The sequence below is a fragment of the Macadamia integrifolia genome, chromosome 12 (genome assembly GCF_013358625.1).
Source record: "Macadamia integrifolia cultivar HAES 741 chromosome 12, SCU_Mint_v3, whole genome shotgun sequence".
Lineage (NCBI taxonomy): Eukaryota > Viridiplantae > Streptophyta > Magnoliopsida > Proteales > Proteaceae > Macadamia > Macadamia integrifolia.
This window is the reverse complement of record NC_056568.1, coordinates 6,869,523-6,881,799: the sequence shown is the minus strand read 5'-3', so window position 1 is coordinate 6,881,799 and position 12,277 is coordinate 6,869,523. Positions and strand designations below refer to the sequence as shown.

General features: G+C 37.1%; 1 protein-coding gene and 1 pseudogene across 1 annotated transcript; both read right to left on the bottom strand.

Moving 5' to 3' along the window:
- Positions 1-681: 681 nt before the first annotated feature.
- On the bottom strand, positions 682-1,092 carry LOC122057981 (protein NRT1/ PTR FAMILY 2.6-like). Its single transcript, XM_042620357.1, has one exon. It carries the CDS (start codon positions 1,090-1,092, stop codon positions 682-684), a length of 411 nt encoding a protein of 136 aa, XP_042476291.1.
- Positions 1,093-2,347: 1,255 nt separating this feature from the next.
- LOC122058477 lies at positions 2,348-8,407 on the bottom strand (annotated as a pseudogene).
- Between the last annotated feature and the right edge of the window lie 3,870 nt (positions 8,408-12,277).

Genomic DNA, 12,277 nt, shown 5'->3' with positions numbered 1-12,277 from the left:
GAAAATTTTAGTTTGATCGGTTTAATTTTTATTTTAAAATTGTATTTTTATTAGATTTTTAATTTTTATTTTAAGAGTTATATAATTTCATTCCGCTCAGCTTTGGTTTAATTTTAAAACCAAATGAAGTGTAACCTATATAAACAATCCCAAAATCAAACTTAAATCATGCAAAACCTTAAAAAGCTAAAACAAGAGCTTTACAATTTCAGTTTTCACTTTGTCTATCTGACTCAATCTTTGATTGTCAATTACTCTCCTCACTTCTCTTTTCACATGTGATCCAAGTTAGGATTTGCTGCATGTGAAAATCCAACACCTGTCACGATCACTTTCTACCATTACAAGGTTGAAGCTGGGTATAGGTCTTGTCCAATTCTTGTACAATTCTCTCCATGCATGCATGAGACACTTATACGTTTTTTAAAATCTAACAGTTGTTGAAGTTTAAGACATTTGAGGGATTAAAATAAATTTGAATTCTAAAATACTTCTACAACCGTTGGATTTTGAAAATGTACAAATATCGAATGCACAAAGAGAATTACACAAGAATTACTCGATTAAGAGTTGGAGAGAATCAGGATCTGGTATACATGGAAGCAAAGGGAAAAAGTGTTGAATCCTCATATGTACGTCCAAAAGAAAGTACATGCAGCAGATCCATATTTGCGTGATCCATCACTCTTGGTCCTCAAACTCTGAGCTAGAATTGTCGATATTTTGGTACTTGTACAACCTTGCACACGTTAGGTAATAGCCAAAGTTAGCCACTCCCAGCACCACCAACATCCAGAACACATAATCCATCCTCCCTTCGTTGATATTATCCGGCAACCAACCAGTGATCGTCCGTATGCAATCGATCACCGCCGTGCTCATGTAAAAGCAGATCCCAATGATCAGTGCAATCATAGATGTCGCCGTGCTTCGCTGCGGCACAGGAAATTCTTGATCGTATAAAGACACTTGTCCTGGGAAGTGTAAGGCTTTGCCAGCGCCAACGATAACCAACGGCAATGCCAACCATAATGCTGATATCGGTAATACGGTTGATCCGGTCTGGTCCTCGAGTTGGTGAGACCGGACCATGTTAAGAAACAGAGCACAAGAAGAAAGACTTTGGATTTCTTTTATTAAAACTGAAAGAAAAAGGAAAAGCCTTATATATAGAAAAATACACGTGTCTGTAACTACTTTCATCAATTGGAAAATATAACTAACAAAGCCGCTTGTTTTCTTGTAACAACTATAACAGTAACACTTATAACTAACTGTGTCACACCCCATTCCATACAGAATCGGACTGGTGACCGAGTTAACACCTAACGCGTAAGAGTTGTTGAAACTATTTAGGCTATGTCAGCATGCATGTCTTCTTCCTCCCTAGAAACGATTAAATGAGGCGCTGCAATGCTGGTGAAGAAAACTGATTTGTTTTAAACGAAAAAATAAATAAATAAATAATGGGGAAGGGGAGGGAGTTGTAAGTTGTAACACATTTCATAGTTAATAAAAATAAATAAATAAATAAATAAAAGAGTTGTAAAACATTTGTTTTTTGGACTGAGTTTTTCTGAGGTTACGGTGACTGGATTCTTCCATTCACAGTGGCCCATCGGGATCATGTATAATATGGGGAGTGAGGTGGGAAGTGATGGGTCACATCTCAACCATTCCATCATTCAACCATTGGTGAAGAAAAATTGTCCTTTATTTTTTCATGTGTTTGAACTTTTATGAGGGCAACACGATATATTTCTCTCTTATCAATCAATCAATTTTTTTTTTTTTAAGGGGGTGTGGGGGTGGGGGAATAGTCCTCCGTACACTAGCCAAACAAGAGGACTCACAAGGGGTAGAAAAATGGACCCTCAAGGGGTCAACAAAGGCACTGGACCACATTTATTACTAGCTACTAACCTATTAACTATTATATCAAGAAAGGTGGTGGTAGGAGGGATCGAAGCTTCAACCTTCCCTAGACTTACGATAGAGCCCAAGTGCCACAAAACTAGAAGTTCATCTCCATTTTAGGGGTGTCAATCAATTAGGCTTCCTCACCTTAGGACCTTGCACCGTGATCAACCCATTTAAGTAATTGGTCTTTATATTCTAAGTATATATGTTCCCATTAATAAATGGTCGATTGGGTGCCAATATTTAATCAGACTATCAATAATCGGAATAAACAGGTCTTAAATGGTCTATAAATTAGCTAATCTCACATTTATCTCTAAACGAATTATAATCAGATTTTAAACATGTAGGGTTTAGTAAACAGGTTCTGGCTGGAGTCACTGGACTATAAACGGATTCTAAACATGCCAGGCCAGGAATAGTGTTTGTGTTGCTTCCAAACTTTATCTCATTTTACATCGTTTAATCTAGGATTTGTCCGTATGGATTCTTGGGCAATACAACTTGATGGAAGACACAGATTAAAGTACTCACACAACATCTCAGTTCTCACTACAGAAGATTTGTCCGTATCACTCTTGAACCTCATGAGACTCTGGGCTAGAACTGGTGGTGTCCCACTCGCCAACATTTTGGTACTTATACATCCAGGCACACGTTAGGTAATACCCCAAGTTGACCACTCCTATCACCACCAACATCCAGAACACGTAATCCATCCTCCCTTTGTTGATATTATCCGGCAACCAACCAGTGACCCTCCGTACCAAATCGATCACCGCCGTGCTCAGGTAAAAGCCAAGCCCGACCAGCAATGCAATCATAGCGGTTGCCGTTCCCCGTAGCGACACCGGAAATTCTTGATAGTATAAAGACACCTGTCCTGGGAAGTGTAAGGCTTCGCCGGCGCCGACGATGACCAGCGGCAATGCCAACCATAATGCTGATATCGGGACAATGGTTGGTCCGGTCTGATTTTCGAGTTGGTGGGACCAGACGACATGGAGCCGCCTCGACTCCACGAGGGCAGACCCAGCCATCCCCACGATGTTGATGACGTGGCCAACCCCTATTCGTTGGAGTGGGGTCAGTGAAAGACCAGCCAACTTGTGCCGCGCGGAGGGGAGAAAACGATCGATGACGGGGATGAAGATAGCCGTGGATAGGAGAGCGAAGACGTAGAATGAGCCAGCAGGGATTTGGAAGTGGGACCCAATGTGGCGGTCCATGGTAAGAGCTTGGAGGACTGTGAGACTGCCCTGAATTCCAATCGTGATGCTCAAGAAGATGCTGCTGGACCAGAGAGGGAAGATTCGAAGTAGGGTTTTGAGGTCTTCGACTTCCTCCACCTTGCACAGTCTCCATGGCTTTGCGATTGAGCCGTCCAGTCGAGTGTCACCTTCTGTTTTTAGAGCGGCACGGTTCAGAAATCTACACCAAAAAAATACATATTATTTTGTTATATTTTACTATATTATACTATCATCTGTAAGCTTGGACGAGTCTTCATGTCTACTAATCAGATTTCATGTGTTTTTAACTCAACTCGGGTGATCATGGAAGTCAAAACCTGATTTTCCAGTTATTAATAAATATGATTTTTATACCAAATTTTACCCAAATGTGCCTTAGATTGGCCTTTATCTTATCTCAAATTTTCAACTATTATCGATATAAGCAATGTGAACAATAAGAAAATTTTCAAAATAAAATTAATATCTATAATTTTGGTTGTGAAATAAATTTTACCATGAAAATTTTACATTTGCTATTCTTTTAGCAACCATGCCTTGGTGTGTATACTGTTACTCCCTTAAGCATGGTGGCCTCCTATGTGTGGGTTTTTTTCCGTGGTGTATGTGGACAATTTAATTTTGTCGCAAAGGCTCTTGTGTGTATATTTGAGAAGTTGAATGGGAACAGTGGTAAGAGACAACTACATGGTGGGTCACTAAGACTCACTTAAATGATCAATCTTATACTAAGAAAAAAAAAATGGTTAATCAATTTGACTACTAGCTAATAGAAGCTTGGTCTGTTCTACTTATTCAGTAGTTAGGTTGTGTTGGTAAGCATTCTTGGAATGCATTATAGGCCAATAGTAACAACTCATAATGCATTTTAAGAATATACTCCAAAATATCTTAGTTTGGCAAGACTAATCTACATGGTATGGATTATGCAAACTTGTGTTACCTATGTGAATTGAGAAACTTGGACTTGTGCTCAGTGGAAAAAAAATTTGAGAAACTTGCTCATAAATCGAGACAAAATCTAATTTAACATATAAATTTTAGAAAACTTATATGAATATGTGAAGATATTTTATTAATTTAAAAAATTAAGATATGAAAGAATGAAGTGGGCAATATATAAACTATATTTGAATTCTAGCAGTTGGGATACTAGATTATTGGCTTCCCACGAGAAGGAATTTCAAAATAATTCCTCTTGCATTAGCTAAACGGGCATGATTTTAAAAACCGGATTGGTGAATCGAATCATTATCAATCGAAAAACATGGTTTGAAATAGAATGAAAAGGTCAGTATTGATCGGGTCAGAATGGTATCAATCATGATCGATCTTCGACCATTTCAAAATGATATCAGAACGGTTTTGGCCATGTTCTATCCCATGACTGTTTCTATATTTTAGAATCTTGATGGAAAGTGATATCAAATTTGGACCAATTCAATGCCGATCCGCTGATACCATTTCAATATCTGTTATGGCATGACTTATGAGGCATCTCTACCGTTACAAAACAAGAAAAATCCTGTTAAACCTTTTCTGATGAGATATTGAGAATGACTAAACCTTACCACCTCTCAATCAATCTTGGTCGGGACTATGAAACTGACGATAGAATGGAAAGGTAAATATAGAAATGATAAAGAGATGGGCAGATATTATTAAATGGCTTTTAGCTCCATCAAATGCTACTCGGAGACTTGGCTGGTGACACTACCCCACAAGGTCATATATGATCGGTCAGCTTTCTCGTTTTGTATTTGAAAATATTGACTGGGTGACACTAGACCACTTGTTGGCTAGCTTCAATAATGCCCATTTAGGTCAATGGTGGCTCCATCAATTCCACCGACAATATCTTGGGAACCCAAATTTTTCACTTATTAGCCAAAGAACGCCAAAGGAAGAGTTAGGTAAAGGAAGAAGAATCAAGAAAGATGGCAGATTTCTGATATAATCTTTGATTGAAAGGTAAGCCTAAGAAAGCAAAAGAAGCGACAAGGATGGGATAATGGGTGATAATACAAAAGGGGTTCACGTGGGGCTACTATTGAATTGTGTTTCTGGAGATTTACTATCACTTTCCTACTTTGCCTATATTTATTAAAAGGGAGAGGGATAGGTATATTGCCGATATTAAGTATGCTAGTGGATAGCATCAATAGGAACACATGATGGAGTATCATTCAGAAAGGATATGAGGGTCATTTCAGAAAAAGAGAAGAGAGAGATAGATACAATGGGTGCTAGCATACTTGATATCGGCGGCATACCCAACATTTTTCCTTATTTAAAAATTTTCTATCTTTTATATTTTTGTTCTGATGCTCCTTTGTTTTTAAATTTTTACATACATCTCTTTCTCTTTTGCTCTTTTTAAATATTTAGATTACTCGATCTTTTCACTTATAGTCTGTTAAACATTTTTTAAATTGACCGATTCAAAATATGCTTTTACTAATCCAAGAAAACAACCAACAAGGTTGTCCTTCCATTATTATTTGGTTCAAATGTTGCTTTGTTGGTTGAAACTCAAACTCCTTCCAAGCTCCTATATTGTTATTTTTCTATTTTATCTTTTTCGAATTTTCTTTATATACATTAACATTGAGTCACTTAAGGAATTTTTTTTTTCTTTTGTCTTATCCATCATCACTAGTTTTGGTATCGATCTCAACCGATAATAATTCAGATTGCTATCAATCTCAATGTTACATTTCCTGCTAGGTAGCGACACATGGTTTTAGGGATTAAGACACCTAATTTGAAAAATATGTTACAGAAAAGTAGAAAAGTGAATATTTTTAGGTGAATTATTATTATCTCAAGATTTTTTATTTTTCTAAATGTTTGAAGATATTTATTCACCGCATGGATAGATAATTTGTTCAGCGGATAGAGAGGACATAATCTAGATTAGTTACATGTTAAATTTCAGTATCTAATTTAATCAAATACCTTGTTTTGTATTCACATACATCCATATATATATATATATATATATCCATGTATATGTATGAGTACTCCAGTCATTTCTACTCTCTCCAACTTTGAAGTCAGAATAAACGATTTAGATTATAAAACATAAAATGGGGATATGATCCATAATTATCTTTTGATTTTAGGAAACATCACCTTTCATTGTTGATTGTTACATGGATAACTATCCATATTTTTATTAAAAATTTTGAGACCTCATATTTGGTTAAACTCAAAACAACAATTAGTTCTCATGTAAGATATTCTTCAAAGTCATAATTTACAATTTCTACAAGTTAGATATATATATATATATATATTTCTAAGGACAAGCTAGTTGGATTATTTATTTTACGTTTGATTTCAGAAACAAATTAATAAAATGGAAAAAAAATTCTAATCTATGAAATACTAAATTTGGATCCTCTGCACATGTGCATGTTGCACGTATGGTCAAAAGATGCCAAATGTTATTTTCACTCCCATGAATACTCCTCTATGCACCTTAAAAGATAGTAAATGAGACACTTATAATACTCTAATTGTGCATGTTGCACGCACATATGTGAAGAAGAACTCAACTCGAAATACCATACCTCAAGGCATTAGGTGTAGTACTCGTTTCAAGGTTATGTTAAGACACATACAAGTTCCCAAATAATCAATATAGATCCATATAATTTCTATAACTTTATACTTAACTCTAATATCATGTTAAATAAAATAGAAAACCCATGAATTACCATTTATGGTTTGAATTCAGAATCTTAAAGTATTAGATGGAGATGACCTAAGAATATATTAAAATACATTTAAGATCCCAAATAACTGATATGAGACTATAACTCAAAGGGCTAGTATCATCTACTTATACTCAATATGTTTTATCTACTCATGTGCCCTATCTTTACTGCAATTAAGGTTGCATAAAAAGGGCATTTATGAAAGCGAAAAATGGCACAAGTCACCACCCAATCGTAAGTGAAGTACTGTACACTCACGAGTTTATTCAAAGTTTCAAACTCTTCTTGAGTGAGTCCAGTAACTAATGGTTCCATTGCAAGTGCACTTATGCTCTGCATCAAACACGTGCCCTATGCAAAAAGGACATGTGTTCGATGCAAAGCACATGCGCACTGCAGAGCCGAGAGTCCAGAACTCCAGATTCTTTACCCATGTGGGGTGCTCCCCGCATAGTGAGGACCAATGATATGGAATCTCCTCTAACTTCAAACATCTCAACTAGAATAGAACATTGATACCTGAAGCTCGGAGTGGGAGCTGAAGAAGGCAACTCTGAAACCTCACTTTTGCCATAGTAATAAGAATCATCCAACACTACTAACTTCCACTTCCGAATGGTAGCAACCACAACCCTAGCCAAGCTTACGAAAGGGCTCCCTTCCGGTTTCACACTCAGATAGTACCGTTTCCCAGCCAAGAAAACGGCCAAGCCAACGGCATTAATGGCGGCGGATATCCCAAAACCCCAAACCCACCCAACGCTATCCTCTACGTAAATGAAGGCGAAGCTGATGACCGAAGCAAAATAGAGAGTAACGAAAAACCAGTTGAAGAACACTCCCCGATCCTTTGGCTTGTCCAACTGATCCGCACCTATCGTTGCGAACGTGAAACGAGTGCCACCCATCCCTATGGACGTTAACGTTAAGGCAATGTATAAAACCCCAAGTTGAAGCCTTGACGGCGATTCTCCCTGTGAAGGCCTTAGGGACTAGGGAGATGATAAGAGAAAAGATTCGATATATCTGTAATAGAAGCGAGGAGAATATATACCAGGAGAGAGATAATAGAAGAGAAGGTGATGACAGAGAAGCAGCCGAATAAGGAGTCGGCGAGGATGGCACCAGCGACGGGGAAAAGACTGGTGCCACCGCTGACGATGTTGGAGATCTGGACGGCGTCTACGCTCTTCACGTTGAATTCTTCGATCAAATAGACGATCAGGTTTGCCAAACTCCCACCAGATGCCAGCGTCAGACCCATCACCCCACCTACATATATACATAGTGCATTAAACATGTATACATATGGTATAGTTTGATACAGTGTAGAGAAAGAAAGAGAAAGAGAGAGAGTACCTATGATAAAGGGGAAGGTAATCCAACCACCTCTTTTGGGATCGATACTTCTTGTGGTTTGGGTCTCTGCGTGGGAAAGTTCGCCATTGAACTGCTGTTGTGACTCGGTGCCTGCCATGTTTTTTTTTCTTAGGCTCTTCTTACTTAGACAAGGTGGAGGAAGGGTTTTGAAGCTCTAAGTAGATATAAAGGTGAATATATATAAGAACTTGATCTGTTTGACACTTAATTGAGGGACTGAGAATGAATACCCTTTTATAGATTTATAGATTCATATTGTGGAAAGTCCACTAAAACAGAGCTATCAAGTAGACTATTGACCAATTGTCTAGCCCACCCACTTTCACAAATTTTTTTCAACATCAACTCAGGCCTATAGGAGGTTAATTTTGTAGGAGGTAGATTTCCTTCAACCCCCATTCAAGGGGTTGAGGGGTTCGGCCAGATGGTCAGTATTGAAGACCGAGAAATAATATAAGGGTATTATTGACTTCATACTATCATTATTGACAGATGTAGTTTTCTTTCACCCATGATATAGAAAAACTTGCTTCAATGTATATAACAAAAGTTTGTTTGGCCAAGACCACGGCATGTGATCATCCGCACGACATGCCTTGTGTTTCACAGAAATGAGAAATTAAAGTAGGTGATTAAGTAGCTGAAAGACAAAGGAATAAAGGAATCATTTCAAAAATTTTGCCTTGACAAGATATGCTTTATTTGCAAGATGGAAGATCTATTGAATTCTTCAACCAAGGATTAAAGTATCGGTATCGGTCGCCGTATCGGCTGACCAAAATTAAGATACGTATCGGAGGGTATCGTATCGTATCGGAGATACATTAAGATACACTAAAGACACGCATATAAATGGATTTGAAACACCTTTCTAAACACTTTTGCATAAAATATTTGTTAAAAAAAGCTATTGATAACATGTATTATGCATAGACACTAAATTGAGGGTATCGCACTAAGAATTCAAGGTTTGCAGTTGTCCTATAAATGTAAAATCCTTGTTCCCAACCTTGATTTCCACTTTAGTTAGAGAGAAATATGGCTGGCAGCAATTTTGGAAGAAAAACACTCAAAAAATAATGTTTTCTGAAAAATACCCATCTTGGCCATTATATGACAGTAGCACACCGTATCGGTACATACCGATACTCACCGATATGTACTAATACTCATCGATACGTACCGAATGATACATACAAATACTCACCGATATTTACCGATACATACCAAAATGTATATTTTACCTCGATTTTATATTTTTCATAGAGTATTAGTACGTATCGATAGTGTATTGGTGCATATCGGTATGTACCGTAGGGTATATATCGATACGAAAAGATTTTAAAAATTCCATGTATCGTATCGGTGTGTATCGTATCGATCGGCTAAATTTAAGATACGTATCGGAGGGTATCGTATCGGTATCGGAGATACTTTAAACCATGTCTTCAACCCATTAGGAGTCCCTTCATGAATGAATGTAGGACAAACATTTCAATGCTCGCTCGGGTTAGTAAGGGATCCGCTAGACAGACATTATTTTTCCACATAAAATAGACCTTAATTAAATACTACCAATGCATTTCACATGTCTAAAATTTAATATTTCTAATAAAAAAAAAAAAGATTATGTCGGAGAGAGTAGGGACTGCATATCCATGTAGAGGGGGAGTGAATGATTGCTCAGCAACCTTGAAAGGTGAAAATGCCTGCTTCTAGGTAAGGGTGTCAATCGGTCTGGAACCAAGTATTCGGTCCGATTCTGGTTTCAGTTCCAAGGATTATTAGTGTGATCCAAAACCAGACCAAGTCCCGTCTTGGTTCTGAAAATTAGTACTCGTAACTGACCTAATTCGGTTTCGATCCAGTTTTGATTCCTATTTGGGAACAAGCAATAAACAAGGGCAAAGGTCCCTAGCTCAATGGCCCACTGAGATTTGTCTCAAATGCCCAATTCTCTGCAATGTGGCAGATTGGATGAGTCCCAACATCATATCTATTGATAAACAATAAAACATATACATCAGAAAGATAAGAAAGCTCATACAAAAAGATGCAACGCGATTAGAGATTGAAAATCAAACAAGTACAACATTATAGGAGATGGAAATCCAACTAGTTGTAATGTTGTTGAGAAGAATTGATCGATTGGCCGCCGAGAAATCATGAGAAAATGAGAAGGGATGCTTTCAGCCACTGCAATTTTGTCTAAGACAAAGAGTCGCTACTATGCTAATTGTGAAAAGAGGAAGAGCAGAACACTTCAAACTTGAAGAGTTACAGTTAAGTAGATTATTTAACTCAAGGTTCATGAGTCCTAAGGCAACAAAAACTAAAAGAAAATGAGGGTTTTACAGTTGGACTATAATTGTAACTCTATAAGATGATTTATCATTTAGGTGATTAATTATGTCGGGTTTCCATATAAGTTACGTCAAGTTTTTAGTTAAAGATGAAAAAGTGACATTAAGTTATTCGGTCCGGTTTTGGTTAAATCCGACGGTTCTTGGCATAAATCTAGATCCGAACTGATCCAAATTATGAATACTTATTTCAGATCCAGGATTTAATCATATTATAATGGGTTGGATTTGGTTGAGGGTATTTGGTCCGAAATTGGATTTGGTTTTCAGTTTCGGTTCTAATTTGACACCCTTACTTCTAGGTGGGCTCCCAGTGACCCACTTGCTAGTGCAGAAGTCAAGCTCTCGAAAAAAGAACTCTTCTATTTTTTTCTAATTTATTGATTTCCACATGTCAATTTGTAAGCCACCAAGTATATATGATTGTTTTATTTACACACCGAAGCCAACCAAACACCAATTTATATTAACAAAGGGTTGATTAACTATTGTAATAATAATACCAGAAGAGAGACAATAGAAGAGGAGGTGACGACAGAAAAGCAGCCGAAAAAGGAGTCAGCGAGAAGGGCATCGGCAATGGGGAAGATGTTACGATCCCATATCAGCTTATAGAGGCTAATCCCACATTGGTTTCCTATGGGAATTGATGTGGGTTGATATAGTCTTGGGTCCCCTCACCTTGTAAGCCTATTTATGGGTCGAGTTCTTCCAAGACTTTAACAAAAAAAATAAAGGTGCAGCCAACGATCCTCCTCCTCCTCCTCCTCCTCCTTCTTCTTCTTCTTCTTCTTCTTCTTCTTCTTTTTTTTTTTTTTTCGACCTTAGGCTCTTCTTACTTAGGCAAAGTGATGAAGGTGGTCTACTGGAGGCAGGTGTAGGGCTCTGTTTGACACCTCTGAGGGAGGGAGTGAGAGAGAGAAGTCAAGCTTTTCCCTTAATTAAGACCTTACTTAAAGCGTTCATTTGGGAAATTATCATATAATCTCGTGAGATTTGGTATCATTTCTATTTCAATTTTAAGATTGATTTTTTGATCAAACTAATAAATATAATTTTTATTAAGAAATTAAAATTATTTTGACTACGTTAATTTGAAGTATTTCAAGAATAAGAAATTCATTTTTTAATTTCTAAGAATGGATTCTCTATATTTCTTTGAGAGAGGATGACGAAAGCAAAAGCGAAGGCAAGGATGGGAGCAGGTACGGGACCAAGAAGGTGGTGGTGGCAACATGGTGGCAATGGCGCAGTGGCAATGGCATAGTGGTAGTGGCGATGTGTGGTGGTGTGACCATTAGGAGAAGTAGAAGAGTAGTGTTTATTATTTACATATATTATTGATTTGTCCTTCAAATTAACCATATGCTTATTAAAAAGTAAGAGTGAAATCAATTTCAATTTTAACATAAAAAAATTCCTTAGCTATTTCAGAATTTCAATTTCATATTTTCTTTTTCAAAGGTATTCCATTTTATTTCTATTTCAGTGAAATAAGATGCAAAAATCAAATCAAACAATTTTCAAAATAAAAATCACCCTATAAAATTGAAATAGAAAACATATCAATTCAGGCTTAAATTAAGTCGATGACCAATAAAGTTGAGTAGACACATACCTTCACAAAATCCTTCAATAC